The 24384-nt window shown below is 44.2% G+C and overlaps 1 protein-coding gene across 1 annotated transcript in view; it reads left to right on the top strand.

The window, feature by feature from the left end:
* The window catches only part of LOC130490240 (uncharacterized), a 63427-nt gene extending 41975 nt beyond the window's left edge, over positions 1 to 21452 (top strand). Inside the window, exons 6-8 of the mRNA XM_056864065.1 lie at positions 18447 to 18710; positions 20445 to 20492; positions 21346 to 21452. Coding sequence (XP_056720043.1) covers positions 18447 to 18710; positions 20445 to 20492; positions 21346 to 21452 — 419 coding nt within the window. The remainder of the gene's footprint in view (positions 1 to 18446; positions 18711 to 20444; positions 20493 to 21345) is intronic.
* The last annotated feature ends 2932 nt before the right edge of the window (positions 21453 to 24384 follow it).

Genomic DNA, 24384 nt, shown 5'->3' with positions numbered 1-24384 from the left:
AAAATCAGTGGAGTTTAGAACTGTTTCATGTTGAATGAATCACAAACTTAGACAAAGGCAGTGTCCTATTGACTTCTGTGAGTCCACAAAAACAGAGAAATTGACATAGGACATAGAATCATAGAGTTGGAAGGGACCACCAGGGTCATCTAGTCCAACCCCCTGCACAATGCAGGAAATTCACACTACCTCCCCCACACATCCCCAGTTATCAGAAGATGGCCAAGATGCCCTCCCTCTCATGAACTGCCTAAGTTCATAGAATCAGCATTGCTGACAGATGATCATCTAGTTTCTGCTTAAAAAACCTCCAGGGAAGGAGAGCTTACCACCTCCCGAGGAAGCCTGTTCCACTGAGGAACTGCTTTAACTGTTAGAAAATTCTTCCTAATGTCTACATGGAAACTAGATGGAAATATAACATTCACAAGACAGATAATCTTAAATTTGTGGGAAAGGATGTTGCTATTTCTCAGTCCTCCAAAAAGTCATTTAAATTGTGGACACCACAGAAGTAGGTTTCTCCTGGAACAGAATGGCTTTGCCAAGCAACTGGTACTTATTCATTTGTTCTAATATTTACCAGATTGATGCTTGTTGTCAGTTAACAATCCCAGGGCATTTCCTCACATGAAACTTGACAGATGTAGCATTTACGTAGAGGTGAAAAACAGTGTGTGGTGTGAACTATAACAACAAAGTGACATTTGGATCAGGGACGAGATTGCTTGTCCGACCCTGTAAGTCTGCCTTGTTTGGTTAACGAACAACTATATTTCCCAAAAATGTCTTGTCATTCCTTATCAGCTAATATTTTGTCTCCTCTCTGTTAATCTCTTTATCCATTCCATAGTTTCTATTCCCAGGATCCAGTGACATGAACACTGGGACTCTAAATAGCACATAATGTTCCCTACCACATATCAATTCCAGTTGATTTCACACATACATTATGTATGTATGTGCTGTCATGTTGAAACCGAGTTATGGTGATCCCATCAAGGGGCTTTAAGGCAAGTGAGAAGCAGAGGTGCTTTGCCATTGACTTCCTCTGCAGAGCCTTCCTTGGTGGTCTCCCATCCAGGTACCAACCTTGCTTAACTTCCAAGATCTGATGAGATTGGGCTACTCCGTATCCCATAATAAACATTAGTCTCTATAAATGACTAAATGAGTGGATAGTGTTGAAAGAAGGAAGTATATCCAACTACTCCACTCAATTAAGTTTGGAGCCTTCCTCCAGCAAAAAACAGAAGCAGAATGGTTTAGGTGGAATGGGAATAAACTGGGTTTGTGGGGAGAAATCTCTGATTAGAAAATGAGGAATTTGTGTGTGTGTGTGTGTGTGTGTGTGTGTGTCAGTTCTCAATGTCTTAATTGGTAGGTGAATATCTGGAAAAGAAAAAGCTCAAAATATGTTTTTAGGATCTGATATTTGAATTATTTATGGGATGATTTTTGTGTCCATACCATGGGTGGATCTAAGTAGCAAAATGTACATGGATTCCAAATGTATATAGGATTTCAGTCAAGCTTTTGTTTCAGAACTCAAAAGAGATAAGGTAGTCCAGCTATGGTGGTCAGCCTACTAGGGGATTTTGAGGGACCCCATATCATTTGAGGGACCCCACAATCTGAAGGTGACCTCCAGTAAGTCCCATGGTTCACTTTCTCTTCTGATGATGGGACAAAAACAAACAAACCCACATGTGCTAATGGTTAATTATGTCTGAGACATTTTGGGTGCCAAGAAATCCATCAATTCTCACCAGTCTGTCTATGCTCAGGAAGTTCTCCCAGGTTATAGCCCAACATTCTAACCTTCACACCAAACTGACTCTCTGTTCAAGTTGCTTGTGAAGAGAAGGGAGTGAGTTTTCTCCAAAATTTGGAAGTGGGATTTCAGAATACAGTTACCTAAAAATGGTGAGAACGTTGCCATTCCTGGGTCCTATTTACACTCTTTTATTAGCATGGCCCTGTGCCTCTGGCAGTTTTTGTCAAGGCAGGAAACACTGTGGTCCACCAGTGGCAGCTGGAAGCAAGTCTTTGGAAATGGGACTAGATTGCTTGTGATACCAAGTAAGTTTCAGACTTCTTCCATGGTATAGTGTGTGACACTCTAGAACATCTTCTCCCACCCCACCCCATCCATCTACATGGCATGGCTTGACTTTATCCTATAAAACATAAGGGAGCAACCTACAGACAAGACTAGTTAGTATAGTATCTTAAGTTCCTCCAAGGCATGTTCACTCCTTCACCGGATCAATTAAAAATGGTCAAAGCTTTTCCTTTTGATGCTTCAAACAGGCGGGTGGTCCTCAGACTTCATGATCAGCAGTCAGCAATGCCTGGTCAAGAAACATCTTCAAGTACCAGCTATATAAAAAAAATGTAGACAAAAGTGTATCTCCTCTTTTTGGATTACCATAAATTTGCTAAGTTTTAGGATGCCATTGTTCCTAGCATACTTTTAAATAAACACTGATGGTGTTGGGTGCTGTTCAGAATTGACTGAATATTTAGAAATTTGGATATATGTGGAATTTTCAGTTCTTCCTTCAGTAGTGATTCCTTAAGACAGTGGTTCCCAAACTTTTTGAGTCATGGAGCACTTTTCAGGAGAGAAATTCATCACGGAGGTCTAATTTTTCACCTAGCACCTATATACTAAACCGAACGATAGTAGTATTTCTACTCGATACTTACCTACACACAGTTCATAGCCACACAAAAATCACAATTTTGAGATCTTGTCACATTTATTTCATTTATTTTTCTTTCTGGTCTCTTCACAGAGCACTAGGAGATGTTTCGCAGAGCACCTAGTGTTCCGTGGAGCATAGTTTGGGAACCGCTGCCTTAAGAGATACCAGGTGATACAGTGCTAGAGGTTTTTGAGGGGCTTCAGATCACTGTGGGTATGGAAGTACAGAAAGGCAGATCTTTGGTAAAGGAACCCTCCTGAAGGTGGTTCCTAGTAAGTATCCTGGCTCATTTTCTTTGGGGGGGAAATGTGAAAAGGGGCAACAATGTAGTGTGATTAATCATCAATAGCAACTGCAGGTGAACCACAGAGAAATTCTAAGCAGTTACACCCCTCCAAGCCCATTTACTTCAATAGGCTTAGAAGGGTGTTACTCTAGAATTGCACTGCCAGTGTTCACTGGTATTTTATAAATACTCACCTAGACCATAAGGATTTTTTAACCAAATGATATCAAAAGGCCAATTTTTGTCAAGGCAGAAAACACTGTGGGTGGATACTGGGTATCAAAAGCTAACATTCGGAACTGGCACCAGATTGAGAGTGATGCCAAGTAAGTTTCAGCTCTTAATTCCTTCCAGTGTGCCCGTCTTCCCTGCCCTATACACAACAACCCTAATGATTTGGGGTTGGATCCTACCAGCTTTTAAATTGTGGACACAGGAGAAGGTTTTTTTTCCCCTGGAACAGAACTTATTTGCCAAATAATTAATATTTAGTTAGTTGTTCTAATATTTACCACATTGATGCATATTTTTGGTTAACAATCCCTGGGCATTTTCTCAGATGAAACTTGACAGATGTAAAATTGCATAAGTTTATGTAGAAGTGAAAAACACTGTGTGGACTATGGCAACAAGGTGACATTTGGATCGGGGACGAGATTGCTTGTTCTACCCTGTAAGTCTGATTTAATTGATCAACCAACAGCCATATTTTCCCCAAATGTCTTTCTTTTGTTATGAGCTAATATTTTTTCTACTGTGTGAATCTCTTTATCCATCCCTTAATTTCTACTCCCAGGATCCAGCAACATGTACACTGGGGAGGGGCTGTGGCTCAGTGGTAGAGTATCTGCTTGGCAGGCAGAAGGTCCCAGGTTCAATCCCTGGCATCTCCAGTTAAAAGGACTAGGCAAGTAGGGGATGTGAAAGACCTCTGCCTGAGACCATGGAGAGCCGCTGCTGGTCTGAGTAGGCAGTACTGATTTTGATGGACCCAAGGGTCCGATTCAGTATAAGGCAGCTTCATATGTTCATGGGGTTCTATAGCACATAATGTTCCCTATCACATATTAATTTCAGTTGATTTCACACATACATTATGTATGTATGTGCTGTAAAGTTGCAACCAATTGATGCTGATCTCAGCAAGGGGCTTCCACGGCAAGTGAGAAGCAGAGGTGATATGCCTTCCTCTTCAGAGCCTTCCTTGGTGGTCCAAATGGACTCTCCGTTCAAAATGCTGGTGAAGAGAAGAAAGTGAATTTTCTCCAAAATGTTTGAGTGGGATTTTAGAACATGATTTCCTTTAAAGACATGATGGAAATGCCACCATTTCCCTGCCCTACCTCACTCTTTACCCAGTGTGTTCCTTGCACGCCGGGCAATTTTTTGCCAAGGCAGGAAACACAGTGGTCCTCAAGTGGAAACTTGAAGCTGATCTTTGGAACTGGGACTAGACTGCTTGTAATGCCAAGTAAGTTTCAGATTTTTTTTTCCATGATGGAAGGTGTGACAGTTCACAATACCCTGCCCCATCCCACCTCGCAAGACTTGGTTTGACTCTATCCTGCAGAAGTAAAACATAAGGAGAACAACCTGAGACAAGGCTAGTTAGTAAAGTATCGTCAGTTCCTCCAAGGCATCTTGACTCCTTATGGTGGCGGAAAGTTCTGCCAAGTCACAGCTGACTTATGGTGACTCAGCAGGGTTCTTCTGTGGGAATTAATCCAAGTTTAAGGATTGGACCATGCCCTGGGGTTGTAGGACTGAATACAAATCCCTGGCAACTCCTGCAGCCAATTTAGCAGATCCCAACAATCTGTAAAGCCTTTGATTGGGGTGTGCATCAGGAGGTGGCAACTACCGAGTTCATTTTGGAGTGGGGACACGCTTAACTGTCAGCCCAAGTATGTATAATGGTGATGCCCTTTTGTGGCTGTTTTAAAATACAGCCATTTTTTGACAGATGTTTGTCTAGAAGGCAGGAGTAGTTGCTGAGAACAGGAGAAGATTACAAACTAGAACCAGTGTGGTGCCTGCATGCTGGCTGTAGGCTTGGAGCTGGTTGTGGAAACCTCAGTTTAATTTTTCTACATCCCTAAATAGTTTGGTCTCATGGTCACGTCATGAGACGACAAGAGTCACTGGAAAAGACAGCCATGCTAGGAAAAGTTGAGGGCAGCAGGAAAAGAGGAAGACCCAACAAGAGATGGATTGACTCAGTCAAGGAAGCCACAGCCTTCAATTTGCAAGATCTGAGCAAGGCTGACAAAGATAGGACATTTTGGAGGACATATGGTCGCCATGAGTCGGAAGCAACTTGATGGCACTTAACACACACAAATGGTTTGGGGAAAACCATGGCTGGAACAGGGCAGAGGAAAGAGGAGAGAACCTACTGATAGATATTCTACTAGGTGAGAAGTGTGTTCATGAAAGAGAAAGAGAGAGTGATTGGATGTACAGAAAGGTTGTTTTTGAAAAGACAGTCTGACATTAATACCATTTCATAGAACGAGATTCTGTGGTTCCTCTTTTTTTATTTTGCCATCAAGTTGCAGCTGACTTATGGTGAACCTGTAGGGTTTTCAAGGCAAGAGACATTCAAAGGTGATTTGCCATGGCCTGCCTCTGGGTACAAATGCTGACTTCCTTGGTGGCCTCCCATCCAAGTACTAACCATGGTTGACCCAGCTTAGCATCCGAGATCTGATGAGATTGGGCTAGCCTAGACCATCCAGGTCAGGGAAGGTTACTCCTTATACTAGATCAATTAAAAATGTTGAAAGCTTTTCCTCTAGGTGCTTAAAACAGGTGGGGAGGGGGGGGGGGCTGAGACGTATGATCAGTGGCCAGTAACGTCTAGTAAAAAAATCTCTTTGGGTAGAAGCTGTATAAAAAAACTGTAGACACAAAAGTATCTCTTCACTTTGGATGACCATAAATTGCTATGTTTTTTTTTAACTAAACACTGATGTTTATTTAGGATTCTACCATTGCTCCTAGCATATTTTAAATTAAATACTGTTGGTGCTAGATGCTACTCAGAATTCAGCGAGTTCTGAATATTAGTGGATTTTCATTTCAGCTCTTCCTTTAGGAGTGATGCCTTAAAAGATATCAGGTGACAAAGTGCTAGGAGTTTTTGAGGGGCTTCAGATCACTGTGGGTATGGTAGCGCAGATAAGTTAATCTTCGGTAAAGGAACCCTTCTGAAAGTGACTCCCAGTAAGTATCCTAGCTCATTGTTTTTTCCTGATAATGTACCTGGGAAAAAAGTCATATGGTAATTTTCAAGGAAACTACAAATATACTTACTCTGACCTGGATGGTGCAGGCTAGCCTGATCTCATCAGATCTCGGGATCTAAGCAGGGTCAGCCCTGGTTAGTGCTTGGATGGGAGAACACCAAGGAAGTCCAGGGTTCCTCCTCAGAAGTAGGCAATGGCAAACCACCTCTGAAAGTCTCTTGCCTTGAAAACCCTAAGGGGTCACCTTCAGTTGACAGCATGATCACACTTCCACGCATCACAAATATACTCAATTTTCATGGTAGAGTTTCCAGCAAGGAATCTAATTTTGCAGCAATTCTGGCTCCACCAAAGTATCTTAATTTTAAAAATCCGGGTTTTGTTAATATTAATCTTGACCACAATAACAAAGTAGCTTGACTGTATCAGCCCAAAGTCCATCTTTTCTAGCATTCTGTTTGAAAAGCAGCCTGCCAGATGCTTAAATAAAACATGCTGTTTTCCGATCTTAATGTTTAACTAGCTAGGAGCTTTTGCAGGAAGTTAAGGCTCAGTCCAGCTTCATAAATAGCATTCTAGATGGATGTGTTTATGATAAGGTGAAGATCACTGTGTGAACTATGGGAATGACAAGGTGACATTTGGATCTGGGACACAACTGTTTGTCCTGCCCTGTAAGTCTGTGGCACTTTTCCCCCCAATTGTTTATTTATTTATTATTCCAACTTACTACCCAGCTCTTCCCCCTGTTGGCTGTTTTTCTGCTTATCTCTCTCTTGCTTGGTCCCTCTCTCTCTTCTCCCAGAATCCATCATAGCAGGCATACAGGTTATATGCTCGCAATGTTCTCCTCCAACCTCACCTGCACATCTTGCCCCATTTACGTCAAGGTAGTCAAGTCAAAAGACAAACAAGTGGTTTCTAGACCAAATCAAGCCCAAACTCTCCCCTAGAAGCTAAAACGACTAAACTGAAGTTATCATACTTTGGTCCCATTGGGAGGAAAAAAGAGTCACAGTAATGTCAGAAAATGTTGAGGGCAGCAGGAAAAGAGGAAGACCCAAACATGAGATGGATTGACTCAATAAAGGAAGCCGTGGGCCTCAGTTTCCAAGACCTGAGCAAAGCTGTTAGTTTTAGGATGTTTTGTATGGGTGTGTAAAGTGCCGTCAAGTCACAGTCAACTTATGGTGACCCCTTCATTGGGTTGTCAAGGCAAGAGACTAACAGAGGTGGCTTGCCATTGCCTTCATCTGCATAGCAACCCTGTTATTCCTTGGTAGTCTTCCATCCAAGTGCTAACCAGGGCTGACCCTGCTTCTGAGCTCTGATGAGATTGGGCTATACCATGCTGCCTTCCCTCCCTTAGGATGTTTTGGAGGTCATTCATTGAACAAGTGGGAAGCGTCTTCATGGCACATAATACACAGTCAGGTCAGTGTCCCCACTTCAGCATGAGAGCTGCCATTTTGTCAAGCCCCCTCCCCTTCCTCTTGAGTTTTTGTCTTAGTCGAAAACACTGTGTGAATTTAGGTGGTGAGAAAGTCACCTTTGGTGGCGGCTCAAGACTTCTTGTCATACCCAGTAAGTATCAGCTTTTTTTTTTTGGTTCAGGGCTCAGATGGAACTTTTGTTGACTTCTCTTAGACCAAAGGACTGAGAGATGACGGGAGGAATCTATGAGGATGAAAAGATGGAGAATAACGACTAACCAGTTGAGAGCCAGCGTGGTACAGTGATTAAGAGAGCTGGTTTGGAGCAGTGGACTCTGATCCAGAGAACCGGGTTTGATTCCCAACTCCTCCACATGAGCGGCAGACTCTAATCTGGAGAACTGGGTTGGTTTCCCCACTCCTACACATAAATCCTACTGGGCTAGTCACAGCTCTCTTAGAGCTCTCTCAGCACCACTTACCTCACATGGTGTGGGGAAGGGAAGATGATTGTAAGCCGGTTTGATTCTTCCTTACGTAGTAGAGAAACTCGGCATATAAAAACCAACTCTTCTCCTTCTCTTTTTCCTTCTTCTCTCCCTTTGATGGAGCAGATCAATGAAAAGGGTGTAGTTTACACCCCCCCTTCTTAAAAATGATATTAGGGGATATGCAAAATGGTGATCAAAGAGTAGGATGCAGTGGAAATGTTTTTGGTAGGACCCGTAGCACAGTGTGAACAATGTAGGCAATAAGCTCATATTTGGAAGTGGAACGAAACTGTCTGTGGAAACCAGTAAGTAAACAGCATCCTTCCCTTATGGGCTGGGATCCAAAAGACTACTGGGGGCATGCTTTGGTCTGTCCAGTTGGATTTTGTGAGTGTTTTTTTGAACAGCATGAGGTCTACTATTTTGGTTCTACAATAGAAAAGAGCCAGAGTCCAGAAGCACCTTAAAGACTAACAAAATTCCATACAAGCTATGGAAAATGGGCCAATGGGTGGGTGGGGGAAGGTTAGGAGGACAGAATTGGGGGAACCCATTGATCCCATGGGCTTATGAGACCAGGCTGGTCATATGATGAAGTTGTACATGACATTTGGGTTGGGTCTGGGTGATGAACGGACACCCAGAGGAAATCTCTCTAGAGACCTTTGGTGGCTCTCAGCCAGAAAGACATCTGAATTGATGTGACACGATGGTGTGGTTTGTGTCATGCTGGCAATCACTGTGTGAACACAGATGGGTACAAAATTATATTTGGCAGTGGCACCAAGCTCCAAATCAAGCCAAGTAAGATGTAGCAAGTGTAAAGGTTTTGTGGGACCTGTTTGTTTTCTGTTGGGGAAAGGCTGGATAAGAGGAAATTGGGAGGATATAAAAGTTTCAATAGGACAGAACGTGCCAAGTTGATGTATTTTATCGGACAAACTTAGTTTAAATCTATATGATTATGTTTCTATCCACCCTGACCTGGATGGCCCAGGCTAGCCTGATCTGGTCAGATCTCAGAAGCTAAGCAGGGTCAGCCCTGGTTAGTATTTGGATGGGAGACCACCAAGGAATACCCGGGTTGCTGTGCAGAGGAAGGCACTGGCAAACCATCTCTGTCAGTCTCTTGCCATGAAAACCCCAAAAGGGGTTGCCATAAGTCGGCTGCGACTTGAAGGCACTTTACACACACATGTTTCTATCCCATTGTAAGTGTTGCAAGATGGGAGCAATATGCTACCATCTATGTACTCTAGCCAATAGGAAAGCCACCCAATTTTGCAACTATAATAGTTCCTCAGTAGTCTTCAAGGACTACCACACTGACTCTAAATTTAAGCAGACCAAAGGTCAATCTGCAAAAAGGGGGGCTTTGGCAGTAGTATCATCAAACAGTAGGTCCCAGCATGCCTTCTCCAATTTTGAGATTGTCCTCTTAAAAATGGCTTGCCTTCTAGCATGGGAAACCTAGAACTGGAACCTCAAATCCACCATCTTTGAGTGACACCAGTTGTCTGGCTATTTGGGTCCCAGGCCAGTGATTTTTTTTTTAAAAAAAAACCCTAACCTCTTCAGGTTTTGTACCCATGTTTACAGGTGTGGATTAGAGTCTCCATGCCACTTGTACACTTCTTTGGAAGAGAAAAGAGCTTGGGGAAAGGCCTTGCTCAAATCTGTTTTTGAAAGGATGTGTTTCACGGTGTGTATTCTGGTGCAGGATACAAACCCATCTTTGGGAAAGGAACTGTGCTCTCGGTGAAACCCAGTGAGTATATACAGACGTTAATATTTCTCAGCCAAGACTGACAATTAATTTGGAGGAAGAAAAATTCCAAAATATATTAGTGTGCAAGGAACCTCCAGCAATAATATGCCAATTAATACTGGTTGTTGGGAGGAACAGCTGCATTTCTCTTCCTGTGCATTTCTCGTTTGCATCAGGTTGGACACAATCTTTCTATCACATTTTATCCAGCTGTTCCTACAAGGAGCCCATGAGAAGGAGTTCATAATTTCCCCTTCCCAACTGTTTCCTCTCAACAACCCTATGTGGTATCTGTGTGGCAGATTAGGACATGAGAGAGTGACTAGTCCTGAGGATCACCTATTATGGTTCTTGGTACAGTGAGGATTCGAACTGGACTTCTCAGATCCTAATCTAACCCTTACGCCGCACAGGCTTTCCAATGGGACAGGGAATGCTGGACTTGATGAACATGTGGTCTGACTAGGGTTGCCAACCTCCAGGTACTAGCTGGAGATTTCCTGCTATTACAACTGATCTCCAGCCACTAGAGATCAGTTCACCTGGAGAAAATGGCTGCTTCGGCAATTGGACTCTATGGCATTGAAGTCCCTCCCCTCCCCTCCCCAAACCCCACCCCCCTCAGGCTCCACCCCAAAAATCTCCCACTGGTGGTGAAGAGGGACCTGGCAACCCTAGGTCTGACCCATCTGGCATCTCCTCATTCACATTCTCAAGATCCCTAAATACATACCAGTTTGTCCTTCCCACAACCTTTAACTACCAAGTTACCGTCACTATTAGGGTGCAGACACTTTCTATGTATTCAACCTGGTGCTAACCCATGATAGTGACTCTTAGAATGAACCCCCTCAGGTGTGATTCTGACATGGACAGGATTTCCCCCCAACATTTGAGTGCTATATATAGGGTTGCCAGCCTCCAGGTAATAGCAGACGATCTCCTGCTATTACAAGTGATCTCCAGCCGATAGAGATCAGTTCACCTGGAGAAAATGGCCACTTCTGTCATTGGACTCTATGGCATTGAAGTCCCTCCCCTCCCAAACCCCACTCTCCTCAGGCTCCACCCCCCAAATCTCCAGTTGATAGCAAAGAGGGACCTGCCAACCCTAGCTATATAGTATTCATAAACAACCACTGAGCATATGAAACTCAAATGCATTCAATTACCTGAGGAATAAAGATGGCGGTAGTTTTAAGAAAAATGAGCTAAAAAGCAAACAACTTGTAAGATATGTTTAAAAAAAAGGAATGCATGATGTATTATTTGCACAGGAGAGTAGGAAGCATTATAAGGCTTAGAAACTACCAGAAAACCGCCATTTTGTAAAGGTGTATCTAACTGTGGTAATACTGGTGGATATAGTAAACTCCTGTTTGGAAATGGGACCAAACTTACAGTTATGCCTGGTAAGATCCCATTCTTATGTATGCTCATATTTAATACAATTTTAGCAGATTTTAACGTCAGAGGGATTTTTACCTTTAGTCCTTAATATGGTTGATGACTGGATTATAACGGTAAGTAAGCTGATTATTTGGAAAGCACTTAATTCTGCCTATTTGTGTGTGACACAAACACACACAACTGGGTAGGATGGAATAATTTATCCTCCCCTTTACTATCTTTCTATCCACCCATCATATTTTTGCTTATTTTATCTATCTCAGGAGGCTCTTGTCAAGCAAACCATTTACGAGAAGCCTGATGCCAAATCTTGCTTTCTTTCAAATAATTATTTGGTTTCCATGTGGCTCAAGTTGATTCTATGATTGGGAGGGCATCTTGGCCATCTTCTGGGCATGGAGTAGGGGGTCACTGGGGGTGTGTGGGGGAGGTAGTTGTGAATTTCCTACATTGTGCAGGGGGTTGGACTCGATGACCCTGGTGGTCCCTTCCAACTCTATGATTCTAAGTTAGTCTGGAATGGCAAAATTTAAAAATATACAAAATTCAGTACAACCCCTTTTACCCCCATCCCAAAGAAAAAAGCCTACAGCTTAAATGCATCTAAAAACCCTCCCAAAAAACATGATCTTCAAATGCCTCCTAACCATTTTTTCCTAAAGATTGTGCCCCCACCCCAAGATGGGAGCCAGTATAGGGAAAGAATGTAGTAGATACCAAGCAGGGCATTTAAGTGGGGGACCAACTAGAAGGTAGAATATAACTACATTTTGAGATTTCCCTTCCATTTAATACCTGTCAAGAAAGCAGCATGAGTCTAGCATAACAGCCGCCATTTTGTAGAAGTGCGTCTCACAGTGTTAACTCTGGTGGAGGGTTTAAAGTCACATTTGGAAATGGGACCAAGTTTATAGTTGTCCCCGGTAAGTTGACATTTCCGCCTTTGCCTATATCTAATATAATGTATAATATAACGTATTGTACTTTTGTGGGGCTTGATGTGACACCATTCTCTTTTGGACATTTGTCTGTGTTGTGCAGAAGGTTCTCTCCCTGCCATTCTGCCCCCATATCTGATAGCTAGGGTTGCCAGCTCTGGGTTGGGAAATACCTGGAGATTTTAGGGGCACAGCCTGAGGAGGGAGGGGTTGGGGAGGGGAGGGACTTCAGTGGGACACAATGCCATAGAATCTACCATCCAAAGCAGCCAGGTGAACTGATCTCTATCACCTGGAGATCAGTTGTAATAGCGGGAGATCTCCAGCCAGCTCCTGGAGGTTGGCAACCTTACTCCGTGCAATTCACAGTTACATGGGGATTTGAACCTGTCTTTCCTAGGTCCTAGTCCAACACTATACCAAACTGGCCTTCTAATTCTTTGGATCCCAGATAACAGTGCTCATCTTATTTATCAGATATTTTCTGCTGACCACAGCAGCTCAAGGCACTGCACAAAACAACAACCTGACCCACAGGTAACAAGCAATCACAAATAAATAGAGACCATTGGAAAGAAGTCCCATAGAACTTTCCGTCAGGATAACTAATGCCTCACTTCTAGATTGTGTGTGTGTTAAGTGCCGTCAAGTCGCCTCCGACTCATGGCGACCCTATGAATGAAAGTCCTCCAAAATGTCCTATCTTTGACAGCCTTGCTCAGGTCTTGCAAACTGAAGGCTGTGGCTTGCTTTATTGAGTCCATCCATCTCTTGCTGGGTCTTCCTCTTTTCCTGCTGCCCTCAACTTTTCCTAGCATGACTGTCTTTTCCAGTGACTCTTGTCGTCTCATGATGTGGCCAAAATACGATAGCCTCAGTTTAGTCATTTTAGCTTCTAGGGTCAGTTCAGGCTTGATCTATAACCCATTGATTTGTTTTTTTGGGCAGTCCACAGAATCCGTAACCCTCTCCTCCAACACCACATTTCAAAGGAATCTACTTTCTTCCTATCAGCTTTCTTCACTGTCCAGCTTTCACACCCATACATAGTAATAGGGAATACGATGGCATGAATTAATCTAGTCTTGGTGGCCAGTGACACATCCTTACACTTCAGAATCTTTTCTAGCTCCTTCATGGCTGCCCTTCCCAGTCTCAATCTCCTTCTGATTTCTTGGCTGCAGTCTCCCTAGATTAGCCACCAAATATCCAATTGAAAAGGAAAGCACTGCCAAAAAAAATCACTTAAGGACTCTCAAAACCTCCTTTCACTAACATGAACGGTTTCCACAGTGGAGGAAAGTGCCACATTTATCCGAGTTAGGGCTTCCAATCTCCAGGTGGGGCCTGGAGATCTCTTGGAATCACAACTGATCTCCAGACTACAGAGATCAGTGCCCCCGGAGAAAATGGCAGCTTCCAGGGCTGGACTCCATGCCATCGCATTTGTGAAATTTCATCTGTCTCCACAGAAAAAAAAGTCTTATCTATTGTGTAACGAACAACCCAAATGCTAAGTTGTTGATTCTAAAACGTAACTACATTTTGATACTTCCTCCTCACACAATAGCGGTCAAGTAGGCAACGCAAGGCATGTCAGCTCTCTCAGAGCCGCCATTTTGTAGAGGTGTGTCTCATAGTGTTGACACTGGTGGATTGAATAAGCTCATCTTTGGTCATGGGACCAGACTTTTAGTTCTCCCTGGTAAGTTGGCATTATTGCTTAGATCATGCCTGATTTGTCCACCATTTTTAACGTTTGTCCTTTCCAAAACAGACACACCATTGCTGCCATTGTCTTACAGTTGCCAACCTCCGGGTAGTAGCTGGAGATCTTCCTATTACAACTGATCTCCAGCTGAGATAAATCCACTCACCTGGAGAAAATGGATTATTTGGCAATTGGACTCTATGGCACTGAAGTCCCTCCCCTCCCCAAACTCTGCCCTCCTCAGGCTGTGCCCCAAAAACCTCCCAGCTCCCACCAGTGGAGAAGAGAGACCTGGAAACCCTACATTGCCTCAATCTGCCTTTGATACTCTGCCCAATCTTAGGTTTTGCTGTGCGACCTGGCAGATTGCTGCATGAATGATTGAGTCCTATTTTTTTTGTCTTGAGCATTTGGAAGTATTTTTTTAAAATTTTGTATCGAAGGTAATAATAATGACTAGCAATAATGGTTGCTGTATAAAATATGGCTTCATATAAAGGGGATTTCCTTTTTCACCAGTGGAAAGGCTGGCTGGACCCAGCCCAGAATACTGAACTGGACTGGCCAGGATAGTTTTGTCAGGCTATGCAGTAAGGGAGGGGCTGTGGCTCAGTGGTAGAGCATCTGCTTGGTATGCAGAAGGTCCCAGGTTCAATCCCCGGCATCTCCGGCTAAAGGGACTAGGCAAGTAGGTAATGCGAAAGACCCCTGCCTGAGATCCTGGAGAGACCCTGCCAGTCTGAGTAGACAATACTGACTTTGATGAACCAAGGGTCTGATTCAGTATAAGGCAGCTTCATGTGTGGCCCAAGTAGTTCTTGCAAAGTTATTCCTTCCTGTGTGAACAGTGGAAGTGGAGGTTACAAAGTAATATTTGGTCAAGGGACAGAGCTGCACGTGAAACCAGGTTAGTAGAATTCAGAGATGGGTTAGGAAAGGATAGTGACAAGTGGATTATCCTTGATATTTCAGGAAAACAAAAAGCTGGGGCTGAAATGCCACAGAGGGGTTTTCCACAAAGGTCTTCCCCCCCGTTGAAATATTGTTTTTTAAATTAGAGGATCGTCATGAGCATTCCTTGCTGGTCTGGAAGGGACAGCAATTTATTGTGGCTATTCAATTTACTCAGAAAAACTATAATGCTAGGAAAAGTCGAAGGCAGTAGGGGAAGAAGACGACCCAATGTGAGGTAGATTGATTCAATAAAAGAAGCCACAGCCTTGAGTTTGCCAGACCTGAGCCAGGCTGTTAATTATAAGATGTTAATGATAAGATTTTCTAACAGTTAGAGCAGTTCCTCAGTGGAACAGACTTCGAGAGGTGGTAAGCTCTCCTTCCCTGGAGGTTTTTAAGAAGAGGCTAGATGGCCTTCTGTCAGCAATGCTGATTCTATGACCTTAGGCAGGTCATGAGAGGGAGGGCATCTTGGCCATCTTCTGGGCATGGAGTGGGGGTCACTGGGGGTATGTAGGGGAGGTAGTTGTGAATTTCCTGCATTGTGCAGGGGGTTGGACTAGATGACCCTGGTGGTCCTTTCCAACTCTATGATTCTAAGATTCTATGTTTGGAGTTCAATAATTCATAGAGTCGCCATAACTCGGAAGTGACTTGATTGCACATAACACACAAATTAAATATTTGAGCTGCTTTTCGACTACAAACTCAAAAAAGAGTTAAAAAACAAGATGATTCACATTAGTTTTTTAATAGTCATTAGCAACCTGAAGTGGAATAGCCTCCTTTAGAACAAGAGGACACATCCTGCAGGCTTCTCAGAGATGGTGGAACTCAAGAAGCCTCAGTGGTTTCAGGCAGAAATGAAAATCTGGAAAGATCCTGTGGGCAGCTGTGTAAGCTTGTGAATCCCAGTCCTAGGGTGTGTGCACTTTCCCAATCCTAATCTTTCCCAAACACATTTTCCCCTTCATGATAAGGGGCACGCATTTGTAATGGGGAAGGCAAGTGTGTGGATACAACGGGGACAAGGAAGTTACCCAGTAGGTAATCTTGTTGTGCTCCGATAATATGTATTTTCTTTCTAACTTAACGGCTTGATTCCACTGGAAGATTTCCACAGACAGAAGGGATTTCTGTCCATGCGGCATGACTTCCCTGCCTTCTACACCCCCTGTGTGGTCCAAAATGCCCCCCAAAATGCTACTCCTGGGGGACAGGGGACCGCCAGGAAAGACATGAGGGAGAGCTGGAGATCTGTCATGGGAAATTGGTATTGGACAACATTGGATCTCTGGTGGATCTCTGGTGGATCCAACTTGATTTGCTTCATTCCTATTAAGATGTGTAGTATGATGCAGAGGATAGAGGGATGACCTAGAGAGATGCAAGCAGGGATACAATCAGTCAGACTTAGTACAAGAGGCTACCACCTTTTCCTTGCATTTCTGCTCTAGCTCAAGCCGAATTTTTGTGCTGCATCTAACCCAGTAACTATAAACAATTATAGGACCAGAGTTGGAAGGCTATATCTATATTGGTTGGGCTGGATCCGATGGAAGGAGTCCATCCTAGGAGTAGATCATAGGAATCCTTTCTACCAAGCTTTCTCCATTAGAGGAAGTCATTCTTCATCGGGGGTGGGGGGAGAATGTCTCCAGTGGAGGAAGACTTGGTTGATGGGACTCAGGAATGAGCCCTATTTAGCCAACCTAGACAATAGAATCCAGCTTTTCTTGGAAATGAATTTGGATTACTTGAGGGGTGGTATATTGAGCTAGGATTTAATGTCTTTATGGAAACAAAAAGTGAGTGCTGATTGTCCCCAGACCTCCAAGACTGCACTTTTGACAAGCCATGTGCCTTCTTGCTAAACTTTGCAAAAGAGCAGGAAGCGTGGGTAGCAATAGCTGTGCTCAAATCATGAATTCTCAGTCATACCGAAACAGCAGTATTGAAAGACACACTGCGAGGTGTGAAATTTGCGGGCACTTCTGGGAAACTGGTCTTAGGAGCAAGAATGAAACTCTTTGCAAGGAGGATGCAAAGAGGGTTTGCTTTTTTGTTTGTGTGTGTTTTTGGAGGGGGTGGTATGTGTGACTTGCTAAAGACTCTCCAGATGCTCATTGCAGAAGAACCCAAATCAAACCTTTGCTTACTGTATTAACATTGAGGTGGGACAAATGTAGTGCCTAGGGTTGCCAACCTCCAGGTAATTAGTATGGAGTCGGCTAGTTAATTTCATGTCAATCACAGACACAAATTACTCCAGAACTTAACAATTTATCACATAGGTGCAAAAGTGCAAAAGTGCAGTGAAAGACTTACAACTTACAACAAACCCTGCCCTCCCCAGGCTCTGCCTGAAAAAGTGGGACCTGAAAACCGGAGCAATGCCTGAAATAAGTTGGGTCTTGACCTCTCCTTCTCTTCTCCTTGGCATATGGAAGGCGATGGGTTCATTCCCTGGCATCTCCAGTGAAAAGGATCAGGGAGTAGATGATGTGAAAGACCACTCTTTAAGACCCTGGAGTGTCACTGTCAGTCTGAGTAGACAGTCCTGACCTTGATGGACCATAGGATTGATTCAGTCTAAGGCAGCTTGATGTGTTGATGAGGAGTGGTAGAGCATCAGGTTTGCAGGTTTCAGTCAGGAGAAAAGGTACTCTAGGGTCAAACGAGATGTAACACAGGAGGTGTTGAAAATGGATCTTCCCAGCATTTTTAACAACCAATGGAAGGCAAGTAGGATCCTAACTCAAATCAGGTGAATCATGGAAGGAGACAGGGGAATTTAACCTTGTATGGTTTCACCAATATGAACCACCTCTCCTTAGTCATCATTAGCCCCGTAAAAGGGCAGATCCTTAGATTTGAAGTTGGGGCAGTATCGGGAGTGGAAAATGTAACATCTAAAGACAAACCATAGGCAGAAGTGGCCCCTTCTCACATGCTCAGGGTAATGCTGATCACCACTTTGGGGTCAGAAAGAAATTTTCTTCCAGGCCCGATTGGCCAGGGATCCTGGAGGGATTTTTTTTTCTTGCTATCATCTGGGCATGGAGTAGGAGTCACTGGGGATGTGGGGGTGGGGGGAAGGTCGTTGTGAATTTCCTGCATCGTGCAGGAGGCTGGACCAGTGGCGGACTGGGTCTAAAAATATTGGTTGCCAGGAGACAAAGGGGACCCACCCACAGCTATAAGGCTATAATTTAATTTTTATTAATTTTTATTTTTAACATATTGTCTAATGTTTAAAGGGGCCCAGTTGCCATCGGGCAAGCTGACTCAATGGCCAGCCCGCCCACTGGGCTGGACTAGATGACTCTGGTGGTCCCTTCCAACTCTATGATTCTAAGTCTATAGAAAGCACAATAATCACAACTAAACACACAGAAGAATATGCATACTCAGTATTGATGACTTCAAGATGTGCTTTTTAGCTACTACGTGTCACAGTCAATAACTCCTGACGGTCTGTTGCTGTCTCTTTCAGATCTTGAGAATTCTGAACCTTCCCTCTATCAACTAAAATCACAGGAAAGGGAACATGAAAACATCTCTGCTTGCCTCATCACTGACTATTTCCCTGGCACCATCTCAGCAGGACTGAATGACAATGTGAAGCCAGTCGACAGCTCATTAGTGGTAACGGAAGATGGCGGCAACTCAGTGCCCAGCTATGGAACGGTCCTCTGGAGCAATGGAAACTTTGATTGTCACGCTGATCATGGAGGAAAACGTTACAGCCTCCCAGAAGGTAAATGGAGGCTAAGCGTATTTACACTGTAGTTGGACTCTTATCTGAAAGTTCAATTCCTTTCCCTCGCCTCTCCCAAGCCTCCCTGGAAACCACAGAGATTTTCCCCCTCCAAGATATGTAGCGTAGAGGGTATGTTGTAAACAAACCATGCTCTAGAGAACCCCAGGCATCATTAGAACTTAGCAGTGTCACTCATTGAGATCATCTTGAATGGTGGACAAGCTTCCTTCAACTGGACCACAACTATTGATTTCTCCAGCAGTGTGGAATCACAAGAGCGTTCCAGGTTATTCTTACAGTTCAATAGGGTTGCCAGCTCTGGGTTGGGAAATACTTGGAGATTTTTGGGGCGGAGCCTGAGGAGGGCAGGTCCGGAGAAGGGTTGCCATATTGTCCATAGCGTCCAATGCCATAGAGTTCAACTGCCATAGAGCCAATGCCATAGAGTTCAGTTGCCAAAGCGGCTGTTTTCTCCAGGGGAACTGATCTCTATCGGCTGGAGATCAGTTGAAATAGCAGGAGATCTCCAGCCACCACTGGAGGTTGGCAGCCCTACAGTTCAAGCAGGATACCTGACCCACATGAGTTGAATTGTACCTGCTAGAACAAGCTCTTTGATGCTCAGGGTTTTCTTGGGAAACATTCAAGCGTTTCTCAGCAGGAGATGCAATAAGAGATTTGAAAACAAATGTAGGCCAACCAGTTCACCATAACTTGCTGTTGTCAAGCCCAGGTCCAAAAGAGAAGGCAGAATAAGAAGGAACTGAAGCTTCACACTGAGGAAGTTTCAAATCCTAAGGATGGGGCAAGCTACAAATGCTAGTCATCAGTCTTACATACGTTGGTTTATCATATATGAACCAACATGGCAATGATGGCCAAGCTTGGGAGGGAGTCTTGCTTCCAGCTCAACAAGGAAAGCCAAGAGGAAAGAACCTGAATCCCTCCCATTCTACATAGGGCAATGATTCATCCATAGTTAAGTTTTTGTTCTATCTATGGCTGGCTCATGGTCAAAGTTTGTTGGGACAGTCAGCAGAATCAATTTATTCAAGGCTGGAATTCACTTATAAAATGGGTTCTTGTGTTCAGTTGAATCCTGCCACCACCACCCATCTCCACCCTGCATGAAGTGACCAAGAATTCAAGGCGAGAATCAGAGAAAATGCATACATTGTCCAAGGCTGCCAACCTCCAAGTGGCAATCCCTGACTTTGTAACTGATCTCCAGACAGAGATCAGATTCCCCTGGGGAATGTGGCTGCTTTGGAGGTTGGACCGTATGGAATCATATCCCCACTAAGCTCCCTCCCATGTAGGGTTGCCAGCTCCGGCTTTGGGAAACCCTGAAGATCTGGAAGTGGTGCCTGGAGAAAATTTGGGGAGGGAGCTCAGCAGAGATGTGATACCATATAACTACCAGCCAAAGCGGCCATTTTCTCCAGGAGAACTGATCTCTGTAGGCTGGAGATCAGTTGTAATTCTCTGAGGACACCAGGCCACACCTGGCGGTTGGCAGCCCTGCTCTCCTCCCCAAGTCCCACCCTCCCCAGAATCCAGCCCCCAAATCTCCAGGAATTTCCCAACCCAGAGTTTTTAAAGGGAACATTGCCAGATGCCGACATCGGTTTTATGCTTCATTTCTTGACGAAAGCAACACAAATGTACAGATTGTGATATGGCAGCAGTCAGCTTTCTTATTGATATTGATTGTTGTTGTCATGGTTACAGATGCTGATGATGCTGATGATGCCTGCCTAGAAGAAGACTTTAAGACAGGTATGTTCAACAGGGATGCATCCATAGCAGTAGCTGTGTTAGTGTGTCGTAGCAAAGGAAAACAAAAATACAGTGGCGCCTTAAAAGACTTAACAGCATTTAGTTCAGGGTGGGCTGTCATGGGTCACAGTCCTGGCATCTCCAGGTTTTTTTATTTTTTTTTAAAGTATCAGGTAGTAAGCAATGTGAAAACCTCTCTTCCTGAGACCTGGCAGAGTGCCTGCCACTCAGAGTAGACAATGCTGACTTTGATAAAGATGACTTGACTCAATAAAAGAACCTAAAAGGAGCCATGCTGGATCAGATCAATGGCCCATCAAGTCCAGAATTCTTCTCACACAGAGGCCAACCAGCTGCCTCTAGGAAGCCCACAAGCAGGATGCCTGCAACTCCGGTCTGTACTCCTCAGCAACATATATATAGAGGCATACTGCCTCTGGTTCTGAAAGGAGTAGATATCCATCATGGCTAATAGCCATGGATAGTCCCACCCCCCATGAAGTTGTCTACTCCTGAACCCCTCCCCTTCCACACTGGTGGCCATCACCACATCCTGTGGCAGTGAGTTCCACAACGTAACTCTCTAAAGCAGCTTCATGCGTGACTAGAACCCACTTCCTCAGATAACATGACCTGATGCATCTGACAAGTTATGCCGGAGAGAAAAAGTTAGTCTTGAAGATGCCACAGGACTCCTGTTGGTTATTATTTGGCATCTTTGTGCATTATAACCCTTATCACATTAGATAAACAAACACAAAACACCCTGGCTGCCCGAGTCTCATTTCAACTATAGCATGCATACTGAAGTATGTTCTCCAGTAACAACTATCCTCTCCTCGTTTTCTTCCAGATGAAAGACTAAATTTCCTTTCTCTCACGATGTTGGGATTGAGGATTATTTTCCTGAAGACAGTGGCCGTCAACCTGCTTCTAACTTTCCGCCTGTGGTCTTGCTAAGGTACAAGAACCAACCCTTTGGACTGGGACCAAAGGTTTTGACTACGACCCCCGTTTTCTCTCTTTGAATCGAAATGAACCAAAGTCAGATTGACATGATGAGAGGTTTTGGGGGTGGAGCATGGGGGGCAGGGTTTGGGGAGGGGAGGGACCTCAGCAGGGTATAATGCCATAGGGTCCACCCTCCAAGGCAGCCATTTTCTACAGGGGAACTGCTCTTGATTGTCTGGAGATCAGTTGTAATAGCAGAAGATTTCCAGGTGCCACCTGGAAGTTGGCAGCCCTAGCCAGAAACTCTATGTTAAGAACTTCCTATAAGTAGATGAGGCCTTCATTTTCATTTTTGATTTGTCTCCTGGGACGATGCCTCTAGGGTTGCCAGGTCCCTCTTTGCCACCGGCGGCAGGTTTTGGGGGAGGAGCCTGAGGAGGGTGGGCTTTCGGGAGGGACTTCAATGCCATAGAGTCCAATTGCCAAAGCGGCCATTTTCTCCAGGTGAACTGATCTCTATTGGCTGTAGATCGGTTGTAATAGCAAGAGATCTCCAGCTAGTACTTGGAGGTTGGCAACCCTAGATGCCCCCACAACCCGCCTGCTAGGGTTGCCAACCTCCAGGTACTAGCTGGAGATCTCCTGCTGTTACAACCGATTTCCAGCCGATAGAGATCAGCTCACCTGGAGAAAATGGCCGCTTTGGCCATTGGATTCTATGGCATTGAAGTCCCTCCCCTTCCCAAACCCCTCCTCAGGCTCTGCCCCAAAAACCTCCTGCCGGTAGCGAAGAGGGACCTGGCAACCCTACTGCCCACTGGTTGCCAGACCCTGCCTGGCAACCCTACCTGGCAACCCTACCTGGTATCTGGATGCTTTATTTTTTCTCACTGAGGTTGGGCTTCCATCTAGATGATGAACTTACACTGTCCCACCCCCCTTCTATTTCAGAAAGGAAAAAGACAATAGATGACAGTATCTGGAAGACTGATTGTGGAAGAATCACCAAAACATATACGGGCCTTCTCTCATCCCCTCTGAGAGGAAACACAGAGAAGAGAATCTGCAAAAAGTCGAAATAAACTTGGCCGTGTCCTTCCTACTTTTCCACACTGAGAATAGCTTCGTCTTCTCAATTTCTGCTTATCATACAGCTGCTCAAAGAACTGCAACCCTGACCAAACATCTTTTAAAAACCCCATGTCCTGTGTCATTCTTGACATTATCCTGCCTTCTACTGAATATAATCCATTACACACTTTTGTATATTACTAAACATTAAAGATGTATACATTTGAATCTTTATGCATGTTTTGTGCTTTGTGGTTTTGTATGGGGCTTTCTGATCATCAGTATAAATGAAGGGGCTGGGGGTAGGGTTGCCAGGTCCCTCTTTACCGTCAGCGGGAGGTTTTTGGGGCGGAGCCTGAGGAGGGCGGGGTTTGGGATGGGGAAGGACTTCAACGCCATAGAGTCCAATTGCCAAAGTGGCCAATTTTTTCCCAGGTGAACTGATCTCTGTCGGCTGGAAATCAGTTGTAATAGCAGCAGATCTCCAGCTAGTACTTGGAGGTTGGCAATCCTAGTTGGGGGGTGGTGGTTAGGGTTGGCTCAAAATGCTGGCCAGAAAGGACCTATGGAAGGTCAGGGGGGAATGGTATGATATAGCCCAATCTCATCAGATTTCAGAAGCTAAAAGGGGTTGCTACTTGGATGGGGGACCACTAAGGAAGGCTGCAGAGGAAGGCAGTCTTTCAAGACTTCTGACTTGTCTTGAAAACCCCTTGCCAGGGATTTCCATATTTCGGAACTTGACAGCACATGCTAGGGTTGCCAAATTTCAGGTGGGGCTGGAGGTCTCTCAAAATTACAATTGAGCTACAGATGACAGAGATCAATTCACCTAGAGAAAATGGCTGAACCATTGGAGTCTTCAACACCAGAAACGTTTAGAGGTGATTTGCCATTGCCTGCCTCTGTTTAGCAATCCTGGACTGGGAGGGACTTCAATGCAGTATAACGCCATACACTCCACCTTCCAAAGTGGCCATTTCCTCCAGGGGGACTGATTTCTATTGCCTGGAGATCACTTGCAATAGCGGGAGATCTCCAGCCACCGCCTGGAGGTTCAAACAAGAGCGTACCAAACAGAAAAGTTGAGCAACAACCTAAGAGGTTCATTCCAGGAACTGCAAGATTGCGGTCAGATAAAATGAAATGTACATTCTGAGGAAGCCCAGGACGAAACAAGATATATCCGGAATTGCCCGAGTCTTTTTTGCAAGAGAATTTTTCTCAGTTTGAAAATTCGGTGCCACAAAGCGGAGATTCTAAGAACTGTAGTCTGATTGGGCAAGACTTACCAGCTGACTCGGAAGCAAGTGCATCTTCTCTGCGGCACATAGGATCCACGTAGCCTCAGCTTATTTTGACAAGTTTTTCCTATAATATGTTGAAATTTACTATGGATATTGTTCCACCCAACAAAACGGAATCATAAAGCGTTATTTTCCGTGTGCTAACATTATCCTGTAATCAGTTTAACAGCTTTCCATCATATTATTTGGCATATTTCACATATATTTATGCATGGTGGTTTATCTTGTATTTTGTTACAACTATTAAGGTTTTCCTCTTGAACAGTAAAGGTTATATGCATCCTATAGAAGTTAGTGGTGCGTACTAAATAATTCCTTAACCGGTGTTGCTCAACCACCTGGAGGTTGGCAACCCTACATCCATGTCAGGGCTACATAATTCCACACTCCACAGTTCAAAGCCGTTCAAAGCCACCCCCTCCCATATGGTTTAGAAGACTAACCGAAGAGCCATAAGTATCTTCATTAAAACACATGGAAAGACAACATGTAAAGGGATCAGCTATATTTAGTTTTGCAGCCATCACTTTTCTATGACACAGACTGCAGGTGTGGGGCACTCT

This window comes from Euleptes europaea, chromosome 18 (genome assembly GCF_029931775.1).
Source record: "Euleptes europaea isolate rEulEur1 chromosome 18, rEulEur1.hap1, whole genome shotgun sequence".
In the NCBI taxonomy this organism is placed as follows: Eukaryota; Metazoa; Chordata; class Lepidosauria; order Squamata; family Sphaerodactylidae; genus Euleptes; species Euleptes europaea.
The sequence above is the reverse complement of the archived record's forward strand: the minus strand, read 5'-3'. Positions and strand labels throughout refer to the sequence as shown.